At 34.8% G+C, this 26,360-nt stretch overlaps 1 protein-coding gene across 1 annotated transcript in view; it reads right to left on the bottom strand.

Moving 5' to 3' along the window:
• The window catches only part of ITFG1 (integrin alpha FG-GAP repeat containing 1), a 67,181-nt gene that overhangs the window by 39,752 nt on the left and 1,069 nt on the right, over nt 1-26,360 (bottom strand). Inside the window, 9 exon segments of the mRNA XM_009997479.1 lie at nt 6,478-6,562; nt 7,924-7,991; nt 18,210-18,304; nt 20,572-20,646; nt 21,236-21,293; nt 22,168-22,313; nt 23,118-23,190; nt 23,765-23,766; nt 24,133-24,214. Of these exon segments, the coding sequence (XP_009995781.1) occupies nt 6,478-6,562; nt 7,924-7,991; nt 18,210-18,304; nt 20,572-20,646; nt 21,236-21,293; nt 22,168-22,313; nt 23,118-23,190; nt 23,765-23,766; nt 24,133-24,214 (684 nt within the window).

The following is a 26,360-nucleotide window of genomic DNA, read 5'->3' as shown; positions in this document are numbered from 1 at the left end:
ATAGAAATACTATATAAAGTGTTCTAACTGAAATTCCAGGTGTCAGGACATGCCAAAATGTTCTGTTTTGCTCTTACAAAATTAGACTATTTAATCCCAACTATACCTTTATTATTTTATTATTTACCCAGTGCAAATCCAGGAAAAACAAGAACTGTATTTAAAAAAGTATCTCTTGGATTTATGATAATAGCATTGGTACAATTTTGTCCAGCTACAATTTAGTGGTAACGGGATAGAAAAGCAGTTTAGAAATGTGGGATTTCTATGGATGTCATAGCAGGACAGATGCCTTAAGGATCAGGAGATGCAACATTTTAAACAGCAAGAGGAACAATATGAAATGATAGAGTATACTAAATGACTGCCTGATAGGGGAGAAGAGTAGGGAGGAGATGCACAGACAAATAATCCCCCAAAGGAGTAAAAATGAATTTGAAAGAAGAATTTGAGGCTGTTTTAGTCAAGTTTCTTAGGTGGACTTTACACAGCTGCTTCAACGTAATGTCTGTCCCATTCTCAAATCCACAGCATGACTGCAAAAATGAATTTCAAAGGCAGTCAGATGGGGCACAGTTTGTAGAGCAAAGTGATCTCTTTATAACAAACATGAATTTACACTTTTTTTGTGGGTTTGTTTGTGTGGTTGTTTTTTGTTGTTGCTTAAAGAGACTGGAAAGGAGTGACACATGTAACAGTTATAGTTAATATAGGATCTTTCTCTTAAAAGAACTGTAAAAAATAATATTAATTTTAAAAATAGGACTAATATGAAAATTAACAGCACTGAACAGCATTGCTGGTTACCAATTAACAAGTTAAGACAGATTTAGCTTCTAAAGACACTTTAATGGCTTCAATTACCCTTTCATGGCCTCAAAACACAAGTGGCTATTAACTTGGTATGTCTCTATGCACTGGTGTTTCAAATGAACTGAAGTGCATCTGTTCCTAAACCAACTTCTTTCTTATCTAAAGCCACTCAAAATTCTTTATTACCATAAATTTTAATATATTTTTTCACCCTAGTGAGACCAGTTTTCCTCATATGCAGTGTTTCAAGCACAGAAGTACTGTATTCCTGCATCTTAAGGTTCTTTGAGAATCCTTTTACTGACTACAGGAGCACTAGTATATTTTCACACCACCATGCTCAAAAGACAATTGCTTTATAAAGGGGTTATTTAGTGAAATGCATCATTAAAATTTACCTTTGATACATAGATAGCAACTCTGAACATGCAGCATTCTAAAGAGTAGAAAAAAACCTAAAGAAATCCAGATGCTGGAATGAAGCTGATACACAAAACTAAAAGCCACCAAATTGAAATGCAGCTGCAGGCACAAAACCAGTGCAGGATAATCAGTCTGCTTTAAACAAAAATCTTTAACCAAAATGCATTTTGCACAGTGCAATGAATTACTTTAAAGAAACCCAAAGGTTAGGCACTGTCTTATCCTGTTTAAACATAATTAACTGGCAATACTGAGCTATAATTTTCTGTGAGAAAAATGATAATTTCTACCATATGTGATACAAGTAGTTAACATACATGAAAGAAGAGAGAAGAACAGAGAAGACTGTCTAAGGATAATTAGTTGGATAACTGGATCTTAAATGTGACAGAAATTTTAAGTTCAGGTCCCTGAAACACTTTGATATAACTTGAACAATCCCAATCCATTTTTTGTCAAAAACTAAGCAAGTTTGCACAGTGGGAGTAAACACAGACTTCACAAATTAGGGAAGACCACATAAAGACTCCGTGGCAAGTAAGAAAACAAATTGTGAATAAAAGATAAAGGACTGAGGTGGAGTTCGCTAAATGCTACCTTGAGAAAGTAAGAGTTACTTTATGTTTACTTATGAGGACGCTGTCATCAGTAGGATCAAGTTTTGAAAAGCTGGTTTTTATTCTCTTTGCATACAGGCCACAACAAATTTCTTTGCCTAAACTAAGCAAATCAATGACTGGTTAATCAAACTTTTGCACACTTAGATATGATGGAAGATAATTTATCAATTTCCACTGTCCAACTGAAGTAATCATAGCTGAATAGCATTAATAACATTAATTTCTTATAAAAATGAATCAATGGACTGTATAAAGACTTGCTTCTGGGTCACTACTTTAAATATATATTTAATTAATCTTTGAAGTAACAAGAACATAGCAGGTTTGTGTGTCCAAAACATAGTTCACATTAATCTCATTACAAAAGTACTGCTAATTTTCAGAGCAACCCACCAAAATCCTTAAATTTATTTAACAAATACAAAATTTTCCATTATTTTAAGACACAATTATTAAAACTCATTCTAATTGCAATTATCAGGATTCTAGCCAACATCTATGATTTCCTCTAAAGACAGTACAAGCAGATCTTTTAAAAAGCCTCTGCTAGCATACAGATAACAACAACAGAGGATTAATCATTTTTGCTATAGCAACCACTGCATTGCAATTACCATAGTGACATGAGAAGAATAGAAAAACTAATAATGAAGAGCTCTTACTTGTTTGGAGCAATGTGTCAGCCAAATAAGTACAGAATTCTCTACTGCTGAGTTCTGCTCACCTTAATCAATTGAAATGCCATTTGTAATAAATATGTCACAAAGCATTCCTGATTTATTTTTAAAAGAGCAATACAGATTTGTCAATTGTTCACTGTTCTTTGATCAGGTTAATGTACAAATCATTGCTATCATGTAACAGAGGGGAGTGCTAAATATTTTTGAGATTCCAATGTAGACATGAAGTCTAAAGTCTACCATATTATCATAAATACGTTGATATATATATACACATACCTATTTAGCATATTTTTCCAATACACACACATATAAACACATATGTATGTACAGGACTGTAGTGACCTTATGGATGGATACACATATATAGATGTATGCAAGCACACATTTGCATAACTTTTAAAGCAAAAAAGCATATATCTTTATTATATGTGTAGCTCAGGAACACTTGGTGCTAGGATTACACTAACATATGTGACAGGTGACTAAGAGTCACCTAATTTTTTTCTTTTTCAGGCTCCACTTATCTATATACCTTCTGCTGGGTAGCTGTTGTTCAACCTTCTTGGTTATAAGAAAGGAAACCTTACCCAAAATCAGTTGCCTTTTTAGGTTCATAGTCAGGATCTTATTCAAAGCTTCCCCCCTTTTTTCAAATGACAGGTAAATACTTAAGGCTGGAAAGGGGACTGCAAATAACACTTTTGGAAACAGGAAATACTGTTAGACAAAGTCACTCTTTGGAACAAAATATGTTTTGCTAAGATGTAGGTGCAATCACTAAATCAGAATCTTGGACTGTAGAAGTGCAATAGCATACAAGTAGAAAGGTGGGTGTAAATGAGAAGGTGGCAGCACAGCTCCCAGGCTCATGGCTGGACCTGACATTTTTCCCGAGTCCAATATGCACAGTGTTAACTAAATGAGAAGTGGCAGAGAGTAAAAGCACAGAGAAAATTGAATCCTTAGAGACCTTTAGGGAATGGTAAGGCTGTCACATCAGCTATGAGGTACAGAAAATGTCACAAAAGAGGAAGAAAGGAAAGGCAGGCGAAAAAGAAATAATGTAGCAGGCTTGTGAGTGTATATTGAAGTGTTTCTAGTCACAGCAGCTGCATCCCAGTGCAAACTGGGAAGGTGCCTGCAGCACAGAGCAAAGTGAGGGCACTATGGTATGTTCTGATCAGTGTATCACAGAACTTGGCAAAAGCTGCTTTGTAGATGGTAGTGCAATCTTCTAATGCACTCCATTTAACATTTTCATTGTCCTAGTTTGATTTGTTGTGCAATGAAACTTCTTTCAGGCCCCATTACAGACAGCCAGATTACTATTTCAAACTGCAAATCATCATAACTTAATTACCTTTGACTTATGACAATCATTATTTTACCATTTTTGAAACAGCAAAAACTGAAAAAAAGGTATGTTCATGTGTGAACAAACCATTTCTAGTAAAGCATTTTCTTTAACTTCAGCTCACTACAAGCAGAATCCGTATGAGAAATGCCTGCCTTTTGAAGGATCTAAATATATGCAGATGTAGCACAGTGGATAAGTGTAGTTACTGTGATTCAGTGTTCTTCTAAAAATGTGAGACTTTGCCTCTGTTGTTAGACTGCTGCAGAGCAAAAAATATTGGAACGAACATGAACAGAACTCAGACTAAGATCCAGCTTTCATTCATTTTTTTCCCTCCTACCAATTGCTGTATAGCCACTCTTACACAGAACTATTTAGCAATAGACAGGATTTTTTTTATGGTCATGGGGTATTATTCAACTTCCTTCAGACTGCATTTCAGGAAAAACATGAAATTTAGAATTATGCCTCATACACATTGTTTTAGTACCATATGGACTTCAATATTCTCTGAAACTTTGTTGAATGAGAAAATAACTATTTCCTGTCTTGATTATTTTAAATTAATGCTCGGAAGATGAAGAAAAAACAACATTATGCACTAGTCAATTTCCTACTCACTGTTACAACAGATTAAAGTTTTAACTCTGATTTCCTGTTTGAGTACTATTACAGGTATTTGGGAATAACCAGTTCCAAGAAGTGAGCTTCTTAAAAGTGAGGATCTCCTCCCATCCATGATACTGATTCCTTGCCTCTCTATCTGCTCTGCCATATAGGCTGCCCCCCTGCCTTTATTTACATACATTTCTTAAGTTCCTGCATGCATTTTCTCCCATTATATTAATTCTTACTAAAAAGACTGCTCCACTGTTGCCTCACACTAGTGCACTGCCTATAAATTTGATGATAAATAGCAGAGCAGGGTATCAAACACCTGGTGCTGGAATTCCAAAGCAGCAGCCCCTGCAGCTGCCCTACCTCTGCCAGCCACTGTCCTTCATAAACTTGGCTGTACCAAAAGCACAGTGGACTGCAGTGCTGTAGCACTGCACATTCAATTTACTCCCATTTTCAAAATTTTAACTTGAATGTTTGAACAGTTTGACTTTGCTTTGCAAAGATATCCCAGGGTGTATTAAAATTCCATTAATTATTATAAATATCTCAAATCATGATCTATCATTTTGGCTCGTTAGTTACCTAACATAGAGATGAAATTATCCTACATAAGGATTGCTTTCTACATTGCTATCATTAAAACTAAAAAAGCCTGATTTCTATTTAGTACTTATTAAGACACATTACTCAGAACATCAGTGTGGAAAATGGTTACAAAAACCCCAACATTTCTAATTTTCTTTATCAGCAAAACCACAGTGTTCTATTATTTCCTTCTGATACTATAGATGCAAATGTTTCTATTTGGAGATAAAAAGATTTTACAAAAACTTGTACAAAGATTTTAGAAAATGTGATAAACATTTCATAGAAGAACCTAGAGCACTGTTCAGATTCTACCTTATTTAATTTACTATAGATCTGTAAACTCAGTTGCTAAATAAAGATCTAAGGATAATTAACAATTCAGAGGTGTCTTCTAGTTACAAATCAAGAAACAGTTTTCCAAGAAGTCTTAAGAATACTTCACATAAGTGGCAGCACAGTGCAAGACGCTGGGTCTAATATGGAGTCTGAGTTAATTTTTAAAAATTGCCATTTTCTTTAAAACAGATTTAAAATAAAAATGCTGCAACAAGGCTACAAATTGACAACATTTAAGACAGGCTCAGTCTCATAATTAACAAGTGCATTGTACAAATATGGTAAATTAGTTCTTTTTATAGTCAATAATGCAGCAGAATTAGGCCTGTAGCACTTGCCCTTGGATTGCAAAAATCTTATTTTAGTACACAGAAAAAAGGAGTTTTTTGGACTACAAACATTTCCTGTTTGTAACATTACATACACATTGATGAGACACAATTGACCAAACATGCACATTCTAATAGAAAAGCACAGGTTTTCACTAACCCTTGCAAAACCAGATTTACATATAAATTAAGTTCTTCTTCTGTACAAAAGCCTTCCAGAATTTTCAATTAAAACCATTAAGATTTTACCATGTTTCATCAATCTTTATACAAGCCACTTTAATTCATTTACATTTTGGCTTTAGTAGTTTGTACAAGTGAAGAATTTATGAATATTTACTCTAACAGTATCTTCTAAAAAAGCTTAAAGAAAAAATAAAAATAGTGAGAAACAAAAATACACATCTGATAGAAGCTAGTTTTACATTGTACCATGCTCAAAGCAGTAGTACATGTCCTTAAGTGTGGCACTCAAAAGTAGATAGATGTGATGCAGAACGTAATGGAATAGGTAAAGTTGAATTTAATGTATTAATAATTATTTCCAGATACTTCCAAGTCAAATAAATATAATACCTTTAAGAAAGAAAGTAAAAAAACCCCACAAATGTTAGAGCTAAACTTTATTTCTTCTTTGATTCAGAGTAGCTAACCAAAATATGAGGGAGGAACAAACACTCAGGATAGTTTAGAAGAATAAAACTCACCAAAATCTGCAAACACAGATTGTCCAACAACTTTCACACCACTAGGCATTTCCTTATTTTTTCCAGGTTTAGTGAAATTCCCATCCTATCAAACAGGACAAAGATGATGGAAAAACTGAACTGCAGACTAAGTGACAAAATTAAACTCTTGAAACAAAGAAAATACACATAAATAAAAGAGTACTTAAGTAGATAATAAGGAGAGTTTTAAGGTATGGGAAAAAAAAAAGCAGCACTCTGAAAATCAGGACTGAGTTTTTCCATTTCTAATCCTTCATGGAAGCTTACAGAAAAACAGTAATAATAATATTCAGATACAATTGACAACATATTTTGTCTTTTTGTTGTAACAAAAAGATGGGGTTATGTCAGTGACATAATCTGAATCATAATTAAGTGATTATAAATACGAAAGTGCATTTAGGCATATTGACATGTGATTTCATAGATACATATATCTATATGACAGACCTGCACACCTGTTAAAAATAGATTCAGATTTTCCTTCTATATAAGAAAATAATCTGATTTTACATTAGGTCTGGTTTAAGTCTTGTTTTAATTGTCTATTATTAAAACTTAGGCCTTCAGAAAACAATATTCCAGTATTTCATCAGAAAGACAAAGAGGCATGCTGGATCCTTGCTTATTGTAAAAGTGGATCACAACTGGAAAAAAACATTTTAAAATGTTTTAAGTCAGATGACCTGAGGCTCACTTCATGAGTCACTGCAATCAGCTCACATGAAGTGCTGTGCACACAACTATACATAAAGCCATTGAGACAAATGACCCTGTTTTCTGGATTACATATAGTTATCCACATTGCTTAATAATGTCAGTTTGGGGACTTCAATGCTGTTGAATATGCAACTCTGCAGACAGTTACTATGTGGACATGTGACTATGTCTCTCTAGTTTTACTTATAATTTATAATGACTCAAGTAAGAAAAGAAAAATTACCAGTGTCAATCACCTCTATGCAGAAAAGACAACTAGGCCCTATGCTCAGCTGGCCAGAAAAACATGTATCACATAAGCAAATATTTTAAAAACATTTTCTGGTGTGTCAGTGAAGGGAATTGCATTGCCTAAGTTTGAGACAGCAAGAATAAAACAACCTGGTCACCCTATTCTTCATAAATCACTATATTGTCAGGAGCCTGCTAGAACAGTTGATGACACACCAGGAGTCCTGCTAAGGTGCATTAAGGCAGTCTGATTGATTACTTAGCAGTCATGTCAAAAAATCTGCAGAGGAACTTATACTGAGTAAAAGATCTCCAGTGACATTCTGCAGTCTGAATGCAACAGTGCAGCCAGTGCCTCTTAACATCGATTCCACTCATTCCTGAAACACAGTGTATCAGGTAACTTCAAACAAACCAACAAACTGAAACAACTTTTCCATGTTGTAACAGAATGGTTATTGGTTTTTCTCTTACCTTATTTACCCATGCCTCAAACTGAATGTTTTCTGGGTTTGAATGTGGTGATGTAGTAAGGAATAAATCTGCAAGAAAAAGTAAGAGGAATAAAATACTAAACATTAGATTACAAAGAGCTAGGGAAAAAGTATACAGTTAAAGTTTTAGCAAGTCAAAATTTTAAATAAAAACCTATAAACCATCATTTTATGTTAGATATGTTGAATTAAGCAACAAATACAGTATTGACAGGAGAAGAGGAGATGGAGAAATTTTTCAGGCTTCCTTTACACGAAAACTCTCTAACATCAAACCAGTGCAAAAGAGTGCTTAAAAGGTTTGTCTGACAATGCCTACATAAAGGGAACCTTATTCATTGCCATTTAGGAGAGCACCCAAATTTGGATAATGGGAAGAAAAAGCCTCATTTATAAATGAGGCTAAAAAAAGGGGGGGTGATAAAATAAATAAATAAATAATTAAGTTCAGTGTTAAGTAGTCAAGATTTTAGGAAAACTACTTTGAGATTTACGCACTTGTTTTCTTATTTTTTTTTTGTCCTCCTTTCCCCTGCAATTTAAAATATTACTATTTGAGTTAGAACACAATGGTTACCTTGTAGGCAGAAAAATGAAAAATTTATTAAAAAATCACTTACAGCTCTTTATGACTCAAAAGACATTCCATATTATTCATCCCAGACAGAGTAACAACAGGCCACAGACAATCAGGCACTCAGCAAGACTGGGCAGTGACAGCAAAGTAAACTGCCAAGTATACTAACCCTAATTTTGAGACACAGCCTTTAGGAACTCACTCCAGTATTAGTGAATTACTTGTAACAGTGTATGTGTGATTGCTGTTTTACACATACACACCTATTTTGTAAAAGCATGTAAAAAAAAAAAAAAAAAAAAAAAGATATTTGCAATGGAGTTTTTTCATTTCAATTGAAAATTCAATTTCAATTTTTTTCCGTTCTTAGTGTGAAGCATATTATATTAGTTGTTTTTTCACCCTCCTCATTTAATCTGATTTCATAATAAGTGTATAAAATATTCAGAAATATGACTGCACAGGGAATTTAAATATAGGAAGGTGAAGAAGAACAGGCATATCAAATCCCAAATGTTAGGACCAGAATCAAAAGTAGCTTTAAAATAAACACTAAACCTGTGAGAGAAAAAAGGGATGAGAAAACCACAGTGCCTGGGATGTCACACAACTTAATAAAACCAATGAATACATTTAGCTATCTGCAGTGTAGGAGGAATAAATCAGGATACTAAATGCAAGTCAAACTGCAAAGAGCTAATAGAAAGACAGTAACTTAAAACATCTGAAGTGTTTACTATGTTAAAAATGTGGAGGTGCTTACAGATTTAAAGCAGCTTAGTTCAGCTGCTGTAGAAACCAGTTATTTTAATGTGCACATCTTCCACATTTTGAGAGCAAGAAAATAGAGCTATGTTTTTGGAGGAGGCAATCTACCATACATGTAATTGGTTTGCAAAGATCAGTGCTGCATATGGCCTCCTGCAGTAGATGATTAAATTAAGCAACATGCCTGTTTAGCACTGAACTCTCTCCTTTTCCCAAAATAGCTTTTCTTGAGACCTAGTAAGTTACTTTTGCCTGTTCCTCTTCATGTACTCCTCCGTCTCCTTTATTGCTAACTTGAGGCATATAACTTTATGTACAACAAATGGAACCAACACACCAAATTGGCTCAAAGGCCACTGTAATATTACACTGCACTGGTAAAATGCAAAGGCAGGCAGAGATAGCAGATAATCTTCCAGAAATAGTGTAGAGCAGCGAGTGCCATGCTGCCCTTCAGTTCAAGCAACAAGCTGTGATTTTCCATAGGACAACTTCATCCAGGTACAGCAACACCACCTCTAGTTCTAGAGCCAGATGAACCAACTCAGTTGGTATGTTATTGCCAATTGTCCTCCTTTATATCCTTAAGCCTTAGAAGTTACGTGTCTCAAATGGTCATAATGTTTTTCTGATTAAACCCTCTTGCACTGAAATAAAATCAGATGCTTAATATTTACAAATAATTTTCCGTGTTGATCAAGAATGTCATCTCCGCCTTGTGCCCCCTGCTTGCAGTTATGGATCCAAATGCTGGCACTAGTCCACAACCACAAAGGAAGGGAAGGTTTCCATAATCCCTGCCTATGGTATGTTCACTACTGTTTTAGACCGGCAGTAAGAGCAATTAAGGAAAACAACAACAAAGAAACCTAGTTCATATTTCTAAAATATGTTTCAAAGTGGCTAAATTTGAATGGCTCTTTTAATTAAAACAGCAAAAGCAAAGAGACCTTGCTATCATTCAGGAAGGATGTTTCAAAAGCAAGTGCTAGGTCACTATGAAAACAGTTGCCCAAGTTTTCAAACGCCAAACCAGCTCCACCATGACTGCAGTTTGTAAAAGTGGCAAAGTGGTAAAGCTGAAGGATGGAAGTTCAGCGAGGAGGCAGGTAGAGAGCTTAGAAGACTTCAGCCTAACTGGAAAACAGCAGGCAATCTTACTCAATAAAGTAGCTAGTATTACAAACCCTATTTCCAAAAATTGCTTTTTCTTATTAGGACTACCAGGAAAATCCACTAAAACCTAACTGTACAGAACCTGCTCCAAGTTCAAGTCTCATCATCCTTGTTCTTTTCCTTCACTTCTGACTGTTACAGAAAACAGTACTATTTATAGATGGAGCTTTCATTTCACTAATGACTGATTTGACCTTTCTGTTAATGTCAGAGGGCTCTATTTCAGAATTAAAACACTCAGCATCTATGGTTGTCTTCAGAAGCCACCAGTGCATGAGCAACATTCTTAAGTTATAGCTTGATTTCACATTTACTTCAGAAGTTTAAGGTAAGAATGAGTTAATAATAATAATGAAGTTAATAATGAAAAAAATTCTCCCTGTTTTTAAACACTGTCAAAATGCACATGGTATTACCCACTGAGAACACAGGCATGTACACTCCAACCATTCCTAAAAAATGATCATTTATATGGAAGAACAGGTGTGTTTGTACATATTCTTTAACTATGAGATATTTGAGGATATGCACATCCCCACCTGCATGTGTAAATAATATATAAATATCTCTGTGTCTTGCAGCGGATTGACAAAATGGGTAAGGTGACAACTGCATTAAAATCATTAAATGCCATAAAGCATTTAATGTAAATGACAAGATTACTTCCCTCTATTTACATGACTATTTTTCCTGTATTAACATTACAGATTGACCCACCAATAGAAAAAAAAGAAATATTTAAAAACAAAGTGTAAAATGTTATTTACAATTTTTTAGTTGCATTTATACAACTTTAGTTACACAACACTTTTAATATGAGAAAATCCTAATTTTATACAAAACCACTTAGATTTAGTCTAACTTGACAAGTTTAGTACTTCTGTTTCCAATTTTTTAATTTACATAGAGAAACACTTAATCATTTGGTATTCAGATTAGTTTGTCAAGTTGACATTAGTACTATACTAGAGAAAATGGAATATATCTACTGCCTAGCTGTAACAATTTAGCTTTTACAATATAGATACAAGTACAAGTACCAAGGCTCATGAGTTTGCAATTAACTTGTCATGAATTTTTAGTGCTAGTCACACAAAACATAAGCTAAGGAACAACCTCCTTCCAGTAACTTCCTCCTCTGAAAAATTCAAGCAAACAAAAGGACTTCATATGTTCCAAACAAGCTCATTTGTGTTTGTTAAGAAATGTGCTTATAATAAGAAAGGTTGTGAATTTATTCTGCTTTTCAACTGAGTCTTTCTGAATTTAGTGTTTACTGGAATTCTTTAGTAAAGCACATGTTAAACAATTATAAATAACATAATTAAGCACTAAAATCCTTTTTGTTATTAAAAATTACTACAGAAAAGAATAATACATATTAATTTAACAACATTACTTAAATGGAAAAATTTAACTTAGATTTATGACAAATAGTTATGCTTCTGAATATGCACAACGTATGGGACTATTTATCTGGGTTTTAGCACTTAAAAAATGAGTTTTCAGACAGAAAATTCTATTTATTTTCAGAATAGAGGCAACAATATTGTTTCAAGCAATGGGAGATGACTGCTGATTTTATTAAGAGTGCTTTCTTTCAGAACCCATTTTCATATTCATGCTTTCTCAACAAAATGCTATTTGGGGCAGAATCAGTTTACTCCTCACCTGTATTAAGTTATTGATTCCCATAAAAAATATTAGTATTCCCCAGTGTATATGTCAGTATATAATACAAATTTCGAAAGGAATAACTTTAGAGACACTTAATAATTAAATTTTAAAATTTAAACTGCTAAGCAGATAGTACAGGCGATGGGTTCTTTTAGAAAGAATAGAAAACTCTTTTCTCTAAAGATGTCTTCTCATTCTTTAAGTCACTTTGTGATGTAAGCTATGAGTAAGAAAAGTGGCATTAGCAAAAGTAGATGCTCTCAGCAGCAGGAGGAGATGCAGTTAATCTGAGCAACTCTGGCTTTGTCTTACAAGAATGAACCTCCTGTGGTATTGAACACTGTGCAGGAACAAGTGGAGGAAAAGTTAAGAGAAACAAATCTGTAAAAACTAAAAATAAAAGTAAAAAAAAAACCAATCAAAACCTTAGAGATGGAGGTCCTCCAAAATATATCCTGTGTAGCTTATATGATACATTTTTGGCCTCCAGGTAAGCTCTGTTATCAGAGCTTAAAACAGCTGAGAAATTAAAAAATATACCTGTTTAAGGACTGAAACAGAAACATGGCATGACTGCGTATTTGTTTTGGGAAAAAAACATAAGGGAGGAGGCAGAACCAGAGAGAATGATTTGACTTCAAATACTTGTACACACACATATACAAGGAGTTTTAAAATGCCACTCAAGGTAAGTTTTAAAAGGCCAAATAATCGGTTTGCAAACATGATGAGCCTGGTTATTTTAATAGAGAATAAATGCAGGTCTAGTGCATAGAATAAACATTGATGATAGTATATGCAGAGAGGCTACCAGCTTCCATTAAGAGGAAATTCAGCAAAAATATAATCAGCATCAAACATTACAATGTCTTCAGCATCAAAGTTTAAATGATTACAACAGAAAAATCACCTGTGATTTTAATGATTGGTTTTCAAGAAAAAAACCCTATCTACATTCATGCATTTGAACTATGAAGTGAGAATCCAAAAGAAAGCATATTATAAATGTTGTGGTACATTAGGTTTCTAGGTTTCCAAAGCAAAACTACACGAGAAAATTAACATCAGTAAAGAGACTAGCAATTATCTTACAGCAAGCTGTTTCTCAATAATGATTTTTCTGCTTTAGTTTTCCCAAAATCAAATTCATGATTTTTCCTTCATTTTATAGAAACAGTTCCAGAAATATCTGCAATTACACACACCATGTTCAACACATGACATGCTGCAAAAGCAGTATTTCCAAACTTTGGAATCACAGCCAAATCAGGCACAGAGTATTTAATACATTAGCTATATTACATAGAATAAACTGACAGATGTAGTCTGAAGTTACAATATGATTCAGGGTCCAAGGCAGTTTAGTCTGATACATTTGAACATTTAAAAAAATATTGGCAGGGCCATGGCCAGATTTACTGGTAGAAGACTTCTTAAGTGGATATAAATTTATTGTTTATTAATAACCCTCTTTCCCCCAGTAATTAAGCATTAAAAATTTGGCACATCATTAGAGTTAAATGAACTTCTGACATTTTAAGATGTTTTCATTAGAAACACAGTTAACTAATTTGAAAAAGAAGACGTAGGAAAATAATTGCTAATATAAAAATCTCAACTTTAGGTAAAGCATTCTCAATACACCTATGAGAGCTTATGTTAAGACAGGCTCATCAGTATTCAACTATTGACTGTTGCTAAACTGTTGTAGTTAATTCTATCACTCTATTGTTAAACTTCAGCTTGGTCTGAAGTATTTATCTGAAAATGCTGTGATGCAAATCAACAGTGGCATAAACAAAATATGTTTGTCTATTGTCTAGCTTTAAATAGATGCTCTGTGGTGGTACCCAACTCTACATCATTTCTGGGTGGTCCTTACTAGGTCCTTTGACCACAGTCTGGTTCATGTGTTTAAATTGTAAAATCTTCAGCACAGTGACCATATTGGAAATAGTGGTATTTTCAGTTGAACAGTATCATCTCAACCTCTTGACTAACACATCTGAATGCATTTCTGAGAAAGACCACGTTCACATCTACTTTTATTTCAGTGGGTTAATGCAAAGAGAACTACTTTTTACCTCCTTCGCTGTAAGTCAAAAAAGCTAAATCCTGTGCAAGACTTACTTTCTTAAATCATGTGATGTAAATCTTAAAGTTTGAGGATATGAGATTTATAAAGACAGGCCTCTTACTTCAGGAGCCTGCTTTGGAAACACTGACCTGAACTGTTGTGCTTCATAAAATACACCTGAAGTTAATCTGTTCAGACAAGCCTATTATTATTAGCTTCAAGATTATTTTCTTAAACTAGCTGTTAAAAAGAACTAGTGACAAGTGTGACTATGTACTACTAGCCAGCCAGTAGCCCTATTCTAACCAGGGTCACCATGTTTTTTCCTCATCAAGCAGTTTATATGAGTGCATATACAAACAGTGCACTGGTGGTAGGTAAGTTGGCTAGAACATTTCCAGAAATTCCTTCCTATCTCAGCCGTTCTGTGAACCAGACACTCCTCCCTAGAGCAACACAAGCTTAATACAGATGGAAGAGACTTGGTTTTTTTGCATGGACTTAAAAAAAAAATAAAAATATATATATAAGGAATTAAAAATGCTAAGAAGCTAAGATCTCTACATGGTAATGCTTTCTTTAAAAACAGCAGCAGCATTACTATCTGAAACTGCCTAGTTTATATCTCACCAAGAGAGATTAGTATTATCTTTGTTCTGGTTAGTGGATTTCTATAAAATCCTTACACAGTTAGCCCTTCATGAAGAATTGTTAGGGATTAAAAACATCTTTATGAACATGTTTTCATATAATGAAATTATTACAATTCAACTGCATTTTTTCCAGAGCAGGAGAAACGTGTCAGTTAAAAGCTCTGTTTTGAGGGATTAATATCAGCATGTTGAAAACACATAAGGCAATAAACTAGCAAGAAGATTCTCAGCCCAGAAAGGATTTTTTTCCTTTTTTTTTTTTTTTTTTTTTTTTATTCTCATGCCAAGGAAGAAAATTTCACGCCCAAAAGGGTTTTTTTTCTTTTTTTTTTTTTTTTTTTTTTTTTTAATGTCAAGCACACTTTAAATCTCCTAAGCTGTTTATAATGATAGAGTTGCCAAAAATAGCCCAGCTAAAAATCGCTGAATTGGCTGCATGTGTTACAGAATACAAAGAGCTCCAAAACACTACAGAATATTTTTAAAGACAAAAGTCTTTAAAAAAACCAAACCCCCAAAACAAGTACAGATGGTATATTCTGAAGGTTCAGTTTTTATTTGCACACAAAACTCAGTGCATCCATTTTAGGTACAACTATCCCTTCATATTAATTAATATTACCATTTTCTGTAAATCAGAGTAAATACTCTGATTTTTTTCAGGCAAAAAGTACCACAGCATCATCAAATGTCATGATTCAGTGTTTTGGAACACAGGATTTCAGCATGCAGACCTACATCCTCCTTAGTGCCTACTACCTAATTAATATGATTTCAGTGAATACCAGGACCTATTCTTAATGAGGTGGTGTTCCAACTCAAGAACAGTAGTGCAGGTGAATACTGAGTCACAAGAATCCTCTCCTCTTCACTAGCTTTACCTGATCCAACCAATAATTAACAAACTCCACTGAGAAATAACCCAGTGTGCCTGGCACTCCTCTCTCTGTGGGCACAGTAGGGCTGTGCCACCCCAGCTGTGCTAACAAGGGACAGACCTAAACAAATAGACACTTTCAGCTGTTTTCTGCAAAGTCATTCCAGACTGCACAGAGCAAGGCACAGGACTAGCTGTGGGGACACTACAGTAATATCAGCACCTTATCGTGCCACTGTTTGGCAGGGTGCATTTATAATCTCAGAACTATCAGTACCTTAGAGATGATTACACAGGTTCATTTTTGTTTTGCCCCTTTTTTTTATACTGCTTTTATGAGTCACTTGCCCAACTCTGTACAGACTAACACAAATTACAGGAGACATGCTGAGAACATTAAGCAGATATTTTTTTGAAGAGTCACAAGGAGACTGAAGGTGCAATTTCATGCCTGGTTAAAGGCAGGCTACAACTGCTGTGACTAAAATAGGAGCCTGCCTTCTCTCTGTGCTTACATTGGCTGTGGCAATCCTGAAGCTGCATGGCAAGTTGGATCAGCTTAACAACTCAAGTGAGAGCAAACTGTGCTCCTCCTCAGGCCCAGCTCCTGAGTCATTACTGCAGCTGATGTCAGGGAACCAACATAAATGTGCAGACAGGACGAAATGAGTGCTGAGTTTTCACTTTGGAAGCAGGCAGTCTTGGAATAACACGTCAGTCATGAAGTATCAGATATCCCTGATAAACTATTATTTTTCAGCAACATTTGCCTTGTTCACAGTGGGTCCAGTTTTCATAGGGACAGGAAAAAAAAATTTAACATTCCCATCTTAGAAGCAAAACATTTTTTTTCCAAAAAATAATTTGATGGTAATATTTTCTCCAGTTTTCTTCTCCCAATGAATTATTTTCCTTGAAATTTTCCTCAGGTTGCTGTAACATAACACATATTTCAACCTAAGGTGTTATATCCTTACTGTTATAGGCAAGTAAAAGTCAGGATCATTCTATAAGGAGTGCTTCAAGCTTCTACTTGCATCTTGAGATGTGAATGCAGATAGGAATCCGTAAAAGCTCCTGGCAGTCCTCACACTAAGATCCTGACTTTTGTTTCTATTTATTTGTATCTCACTAGCACTAACTGGAATTCTCTGGACATTCTCTGTGCAGTTAACTAGCATAAAACCTGTGTGTACTCTTGCAAAAATTGATCTATGATTGAGCTATGTAAGCCACCTACCTGTGAGTTTAGATTTCAACATATTTATGTTAAAATGTTACCTGGATTGCTTGTCTATGCTGACCATGCCACTAAAACAAAATTTCAAAAGATTTATAGAACTATGTAAGAATTCGTTATTACATGACACTGATTATGGTAAGCAACCGTGTATTTAATTTTCCAGTTGGAATTTCCACTTGACAGCTTCATGCAGCAATGTGCCAGAACTGAACATGAAGGTTTGACTAAGCACTAAAGCAATTAACTTAATCCCCAGCATTTCTAAGCATCTTAATTAAATTTATGGACTCTTTCCTCTCTCAGTCCCATGCTACTAAATAGGAAAAAATTAAGCTCTCTTTCCAAGATTAGTAGATACAAATTTATGCACATTGCACACCAAGCAGCAGATAAAGCATTTCAGAATTAATTTAGTGTGTGAGGAAATTTAAGTTTAGCACAATATTTAACTGTGCTTGGAGGTATGAACCTGGCATGTAAGTGATGAGTAGCTTCACTGTAATAAGCAAAGGCTAATTTGCATTGTGTGTTTAATAAAAAAACCCCAAACAAAACAAAACCACCACCAAAGGAAGAGTACAGTTTATCCACCATAAGAAAAGTTGTCTCCAGTACTTTTTTGTGAACACTGAACTACAAATAGGTTATAGGATTGCTCATATAGTAATAGAAGAATAAATATGCTGTTTTCTCAGTGATAGAATTAACTACAACAAAATAGAATGAATATTAAAATAATTATTATAATTATAGAAAAAAAAATGTAAGTCCAGTCACGAAAATATTCTTCTGAATGAACTATAAAACTCAAAAGAATATATATACTCAAGGTGAAGAAAACATAGCTCTGCTTCTGGTTCAGTCACAACCTGAATACTAGAGCTTAACAATGAACTGGAAACAATGTTTTACTGGTAAACACAACATTATTCCAAACAAGCATCAATTCTGTTTAAATTATCATCAAGAAGTAGAAAATGTTATTAGGTTATTAATTTTGGCAGTTATTTCTTAAAAGCCAGAATTTTAAAACTGTAGATATTTAAAAGAAATAAATCAGAAGTAGCAAAATCAGGTACTTGCCAAGTGCAACATTCCAGAATCAACTCTTTACAACCATAAGTGAAATTTACTAAAGTATCAGACAGAAGATGCAATACATTACATAGTATACTTAGTGATATTTTTAGGAAGGTATTTAACACATTTATGACTTACCAGCAGTGAAGTCATTATTTAAGTCTATAAATGCATGAGAGTGTGGTATATACATTGTACTTTGAGTTTCCAACACAGCATGCCATGACAAGTTCCTGCAGACAAGAATAAAAAGCGGTATGTTTCAGCAGCACCTGGGGAGTGGTAATCATGATATAGCTTTAAAAAAAAATTGTGAAACTTTAAATAAAATGGAAAATGTTCTCCTAATGCTAAGCTAAACTTCCTACTTGGCTTACAATACATGAAGTAACCAGAGTAATTGCTTGAAAGGTTCTGCAAAGGATGATTCACAGCATAGGGGCTTCAGTTAGATAATATTAAAACAACTTTTTTTTTAACCCACAAAGTGAAACTTAGTGCATAGATTTTGACTGTAAATTTTGAGATACTGATTGCTGTCCTCCCCAGTTTCCTCAAGTATTTTTGCTATCAATACTTCTGAAACCTGCTTTTGCGTTAATAAAGATGAGCAAAAATGGACATAATCACATGCTGTTAAAGTAGCTCCTGTCTGCTGCATGTAAATGGATTATTTTCACTCACTTAAAAAAAAAAAAAAAATCAACATAATAAGTAAGCTCTCACATCATGATGGACTAGAGACTAATTTTGTCATTTCCTAAGCAGGTTAATACTTTTCTTTACAAATGACTGGACTTCCAGCAAACCTCCCTAGTGGCAGCACACTGAAATAAAACAAATCCGTCAGAAGTCACAGTGGTTGAATCATCAGACATGTTACTTTCAGAACCCTTAGCTAATACACTCAGAAAAATCTCAAAATCAGGACAGTGATATTACTACTGTCTGGAATGACTTTGTTTATCCCAGTGACATTGCATACGTATTACTAAAATCCTTATCTTCCCTGACTCATTTCATGACAAAATAAAAAATAAGCTTCTGATTACTTCCCAAAGATCGTAACTAAGTCTTAGAAATGTTAAAAAGAATCACTTAATCCTAAATAAATAAGTATTTTCTGTAGGTTTTTCTAGTTTTGAAGATAGCCAAAAAAGTTCCTTATACAGCTCTAGTATAAATATAAAAACATTTTAGATTAAGAAAAGAAAAATGCTTTTCTACACAGATGACAAAGCTGTTTTCTATGTACAAGACATGGCTTATGCTGCAATCAGTCTGATTTTGAGCTGTAATGAGTAAGTTTATTTGTAGCCTAATGCTTCTGAAAGGATTTCTTCAACAAAATTAAACCTATCTTTCCCATTGTTTCATATCTTCAACAGCTCATAACATTTTTCAATATATCATAATTGCAAAGTGTTCAGAAGCACCACTGTGAATCTGAAATCTGTTCCATAAGCCATCAATTTAAATAAAAGTAATGGTGATAAAATGCAAGTTGGGATTAATGACCAAAACCATATTGCTGAGAAGGGTATAGTTTCCATTTACATATTATTGATACTACATCACTTCTGAATGATCTCCAAGGAAAGGAAAATAGCCATTTAGGAGCAAGAGGTAAAGATTTGTTAAACTTGGTAATGAGGTGGGAGAAAAGCCTTATTTAAATATTTCTTAAGGGCCATAGAGATGCACCATAGAAAGAGGATATATTGTTGCCATAGAGACTGAGTAATCATCATATTGATTTCTCCAGTGGTAACAGACATCTTGAAACAACAGCTAAAGGAAGCCACGAAGACTACCTGATACACTATTTTAAAATAAAATTAAGTATTGAGTGTATGCAAACCTGAAACAGTTGGAACACACACAGAAGCTTTTAGACAAATGTATTCAGTTCCACTTAAAAGCAAAATAGCAAGTCAGAAATGGCAAATTTCTTCAAGCAACTGGCTAATCCTCCAAGAAAACACTTGCAAGTATTTATTTTTGCAAGTATTTATTATTAGCCAAAAAAAATAGTTCAGAAAGAAAATGTCAAGAGTGGTTTTCATATAATCGCGAAGCTAAGAACAGTGTATTTATTTTGACATTTGTAATCCAACTTGTATCCTAAAAATTATTTTCTGCCATCTTTTGAGCACATTCTTTTACAATTGAGAGAAAAATCTCCAAATTGGGGAGGAGTTCTAATAAAAGACTCCTTCTTTTTAGGCTTTTTTTGTTTTTCAAAGCCCCTAGACTCACACTCGTATCAGCTCTCAAGGAACATCTGCTTCCCCTACAAAACACCTACTTCCACTATAAAACGATACTTCAAAAGTTAGATGCAGAGTGTCATAGAATGTTTAAAGATGAACATGGAAATGAGAGAGATTGATAGGTTTTCACAGTCCCAGTTAAACATGAGTCTTGTGCCTCTTTAATAAGGGGATGCACCATGAGTAAGTTATTGACATGCCTGCTAATGATCAAAGCCTTTGCTTACCCGCCTATCCATATCTGGGGCTTATTTGAATCAGTTGTGACACCAAAGATGTCAGGAATCAAGTCTCCATTAAAGCTGAAAATGCAAAAAAATTTTAGTATCACCCTAGTCAGTATAGGAGTAGAAATTATCTGTTCTTAGGTTAACCTGTAATTGGTTAGCATTTCCTACCAAGCCATGAAGAATTTTCAGCTGTGAAGTCTTTTCTGGCTTTTGACTCTTGTCTGAGCTAGTAGTAAGTACTATGCTTCTTTCAAGATTGTACACTCTACCATGCATTTGATTTTCCAGATCTGTTTCCCCCCTCTCATGTTCAGCATTTCACAAAGGGAAGTGCAGCTTGGAAGGGGTACATGCTCAGTTAGGTAAGCCAGAAAGGTCTTTCCTTTACAAAATGAATGACTCTTTTTCTTCATAAAACTGAGTACTGAAATTAAAGAAATTAAAGGCTTATTTAGTTACTTTTGCCAGGTTGATATCACATAGAATATTTATAAAGATGATTGCTGTTTCATCATCTTTTAGTAGAACAGTTGATATTACACAAACCAGACAGTTCTTAAGATAACAATCATGTATTTCAAATTTTAGCATTACATTATATTTAAGTTGCTCTCAGCAGCCATTATAAATGTAGCTTTCTAAAAAAGTAGGTCATACTTACTCCATTACTAGAGGCTCATCTAGAAAAGTCTTATTTATCATACTTTTATGGTTAAGATCTGAAAACAGAAAATAACCATTTGAATTAGTTGCCAAATTGATGATGTAATTCACATTTTTAACTTGGGCATAATTCTATTGATTTATAACCATCAGTTTTACAATAAAAAAATAAATCAGCCACAACTGAGTAGAAACAACTAAATGGCTTCCAGAAATTATGCAGGAAAGTTGAGTTACAGTTAAAATGCTGAAACTTCTCTCTCCACTAAACTCTTCAACAAATTATTTTAAATAGATCTTAGTGAAACCTATTTCTATGCATGACTGCAATCTCATACACACACAAAACCTTAAATAGTTGGGATGGAGACAGTCTTAAGAATTTAACATTGTACATAAGACCCCTGTTTAATGTTTTGTCACTGTAGAAAACATTCTTAATCATATACATTGAGTGCTTGAAATAAATTAGAGGCAGACTGCTTAAATGGGAAGTGAGGATTTGAAGTCCTAATCAGGTTATTACCTCTCAGACTTGACTTTCACTTGTAATCCAAACTCCTTGCCGGATCATCCCCATTTCCTTAGCTTCTCCGTAATGTTTGTCTTCTTTCCAGTTTCCATATTTTATGACAGTGCCCTCCTCTTGACTTGTCACACTTCCAATACCCACGTAGGCATCACATACCTTCCCAGCAGCCTCACTACACACCAGCCATTGCCTGAATTAACCTGCGACTGCTCTAAGCCCCATTAGCTGAAAACTGTAGCAGCCAAATACTACACGGGTATGAAGCTGAGTAGCTGCTCATCTCCATTTTACTTGTAAAAACTATCAATACACTGTAAAATGAGTTACAACTTTCTGACAACATTTTGAGTTATTAAAAAGCCTAACAACCATATTAATAAGCAGTCTCAGCAACTCACCTAATGTTTGGTTGTGCCCCCAAAAAATAAACACTGAAAGTTCATCTTTGCCATGATTTTGTGTCCGGGTAGTCAGGAGGACATCCATTTGTGAATCACCATCATAATCTCCAGGAACTACACTGGTTATGGTAACACCAAGAGATCTAAAATAAAATAAACAAACAACAAACCCACATGCAAACAACTGTACAAATGTGTGCATGAAAATTGGAAGCACTTGTGTGTTCCAAGGCTTGCCTTTTCGTCCCAGCTATTATTAGTTGGTCCAATACAACATTATCCTTCAACAACCTTGCTTTTTTGTAAGCCCTTATCTATTGCAAAAGTAGCTTCAAATCAAGCATTCTGCAGTGTGTTCCTCCAAGGCAGGATGACATTTTTAACTCTAAACTTCAGCTAACAAGAATGCTTCAGTTAACTCCTGTTTGTTAATTCTATCTAGACTTCATTAAATCCCTTCATTTTTTGTAGAACAAGTCCTCAAAAATGTGTTTCGGGATCTTTTTGATTGCTTTCCAAGAGCAAGACCATAAAGGAACAATTCAAGCAGCAGAAGTCAGACAGCTACATCTTTTTAAAGACAATGTTATCTCCTCCCATCTTCTGCCACATCTTACCACTGCTCCCTACATGTGTTTGTTCTATCTTTTTTTACTAAGTTACCTACTCAGAGACTCTATTTGCAAACACAAACATGGCTCATTATCTTAAGAATTTAAAGCAGGTAACTTCTAATGCACTAAACAAATTATCTCTTTCCAAGATAGGAGGGAATAACAAAACCCACAAAAACACAGGATATGAAGTTTAGCTATAACAGCAATTCAACTTCTGATAAACATGATACTATCAGTAAGCATTATTATAGGCAGTGACATATCCTGCAATAATATTATGGCTAAAACTATGGCTATATATACCTTTTACCATTTAATAGCAATACTTACTTCATTGGTAACTTGACACGGGGCTTAAAGTAGGGTTCCTTTTGGTCAGCCAAAAAGATAATCAGCTCATTTCCTGCAAAAGCAAGTAAGACAACAAATAACTGAGGATTGTAAATTGTTTATATACAAAAACATCTCAAAAACTAGGCCACAAGTAGTCATTCCCCACAGTAGCAAAACTTTGAAAGACTTGTTACACTACTTCTTCCTTATTCAAAAGGAAGCCAAAGAAGCCCTTCTTCAACACATATATATAGTTTAAATAAAACTTCCTATAAGAAGTAAAGATTAAACATGGAAAAATGGTAGGCATCAGTTCCATAGAAATAATTAAAGCTTAAAAGCTAAACTCAACTTAATTATTTTAATACTGTCTCTGATGTAGCAGAATCTGATACTGCTCCCCCAGGTTGACTGACAAAAGGACTATAAGTGAAACTCACAGGAGTAACCTGGGTCCCTGCACCATTTCCTCACTTAGAGGCAATGATTCAAGCCACTGTAATTTAATTATTTCAGGAAGATTTAAATACAAGCCTATGTTTTATGTTGTGAAAAGACTTGAAATTTGGGTAAGAAAAAAAAAATTTTAACCTGAATGATGAAATGCATTTTCAGTCAGTAAACCACAATTAACATGCACTTACTTCTGCATGTAAAATAACAGTCAAGGTTTTATACTCATCCTTTATTAGGTTTGTTTTCTGCATTCTCCACAGAACTCACCTCTAGCATCCCAAACTGCAAGAACTTGGTTACCTAATAAAAAATAATTATATGGCTCCAAACCCAAGCTACCATAGTATATTTCAAGAGCATCATTCTATGGCAAAGTCCACAGATGTGAAATAGCAGACGACAAGCTTCTTGGCTGTGAAAAAACAGATAACTGCCTTAAACATATTTACCAAGAAGAATATGCCAGCATATGAGTAAATGAAAACAAACCCTGTCAAAATGTACAGGGGTAACCAGTGCAGTCCCATCTGGCAAGCTAATCAAGCCTGGGTTTCACTGCATGTTCATGGGTGACTGAAAAAGTTGGCAGGCAGTAAGGTGAAGCAGCCTGCTGGCTGGTTAAGATTTTGATAATAAAGCTGTGGGTTGACTGTTCAAACTTGTAATTCTGATTTCACGCTACAGACTTTTCACCTGCCTTTTCATCACCTGTGCGGTAAAGTACTGAAGATGAAGAAGCAAATGTGTTTTTACACATACCAGGTTCCAAGTCAATTATACCACTCAAAAATGAGATTTTTATGGTCACTGAAGATAGATTTATGAAAATTCCGGCTCAGTGCTTATCAATAGTCAAAACAAACTGACTAGTGGAGATGATTAGATGAACAGAAAACAAAATCTCTATGCCACTACATCAGTCCACAGTGCACACATCCTAGATGCTGTTTGCAGTTCTTGTCCTCTCATCTCAAAAAGTACACCAAAGAAAGGGAAAAAAGTATACAGGAGGGTGAGAAATGGGATCAGTTTCCATGCAGACAGCAATTATGTAGATTATAAATCTTCAGTCTGAACACCTGAGTGAGAATATTGCCCAAGTTTTCAGAAGCCTCAGTGAAACACAAAAGGTTAACAAGGGAACAATTACTCTGCCCTGTAGTACTAGAAGAGGCATCAAACAACTAGAAGGTGGCAGGTTCAACATGAACAGCACAAGCGTCCCCATTTATCCCTGTTTTGCACATACACTCACAGAACAGGTAAGTGGATGCACAATTCCATTCATTCCTATATTTCAGTGTCAGAAATTGACTAATCCCAGGGTCCAGTGGCAATTTTAACTCTACTTGTAGCAAAATACTTTTGGATCTAGCTTACCTTTTACATTTACCTAGTTTACACTCTTTGACAAAGCTCCACGTACAAACTGATTTTTCTCTCATGCACCTGAGCACATAACCCATGTAACACATAACTGTCAATCAAATAAAGTAATTGAAGATCAGACCAGCACTATAAATCCAGCAAATGGCCCAAGACATTGTCCCATAAAGGGTCAGACTTATTAGGACTGGGCTTCTTTACCAGATCACTGTTCCTCCAAATATTACCTCCAATACTCACTTCTTCAGCACTACTTGTAATTGACTACTGGTTATTCTACTACTTAGAATTCTATTTAAAATTGCTGTTTGCTTTTTGTTTAAAAGTTGTGCTCTAAATTTTTAAAGCTACGTTTTGTCAAGTTATAAATAATGTTTTCAGGTATGTTATTTCTCATTTTTACAGAGTATCAAGTAGGAAAGCCATAGAAAGTGCTGCTGTGCAGAAGCAAAGAACTGTAAGTCTTGTTTATAAAACTTTATATATATGCTCGTATTTTCATACACGTTCACCTGAAAGATAAGCAAGTAAAAATTAAATCTTTTATAACTGACATTCATTTTTAATCTGCTATCTCAGGGTAAGTTTTCAGTAGATGAGCCAGTGGAGCATTTTCAAGAAGCCATGCATTTAAATATCTCAACTAGATGGGAAAGTCACTCATGCTTTACTGAAGCTACTTACAGAAACATTTCTTGAGATTGAAGGAATTAAAAAAAAGGTGAATTTGAGAATACATTTATTATCTTAATCTGCAGCTTTAAGTCAGTAAAATAATCCAAGATTAACATCTGCAAATAACACTGACCACTGATAACAAGCCTGGTTTGGGACAACCTCATGTCTGAAGCTTGTACAAAAACTCATGCCATGTGACTGCTTGCATGGAACACATTTATTTAGCCTTCCACTTTAACATAACAGTTAAGGTTGAATAATCTGCATTTTATTTCCTTTACAATTGTACAGTGTTCATCTCTGTTACCCAAAACATTTTGAAAGCAGGAGCAAAAACCTATTTGTTACCATTCCCTCTAACTCTTAAGAGGACTAACTCCTAAGATCATTTCATAACCATAAATCCAACTTGAAAGAAAACCACTTCTCGCCTTATATGAAGCCGTGCACTACTGCAAGTAGCAAACACATTTTTCCATACAGGAAATACCTCAGGAGCAAAGCAAATGTCCATTTTAGCCGTGAAAACAGTTTTCTTGTTGGCTGTGCTCGCGCTCAGCAACCCTGCAAAGGGGCCCCTGAACACCCGCTCCAGAGCCCAGGGACACGCAGGACGGGACCCAGAAGGACCACCGAGCCCCGCTCCTGGCACGGCAGCTCCCACCGGGAAAGCCTTTCCCCTCCCACACAAGCCTCCGAAGCGGCCCTGCCCGCGGGGGC

The sequence above is a fragment of the Chaetura pelagica genome, unplaced genomic scaffold (genome assembly GCF_000747805.2).
Source record: "Chaetura pelagica isolate M959 unplaced genomic scaffold, ChaPel_1.0 scaffold425, whole genome shotgun sequence".
In the NCBI taxonomy this organism is placed as follows: domain Eukaryota; kingdom Metazoa; phylum Chordata; class Aves; order Apodiformes; family Apodidae; genus Chaetura; species Chaetura pelagica.
This window is presented reverse-complemented; position numbering and strand designations above follow the sequence as displayed.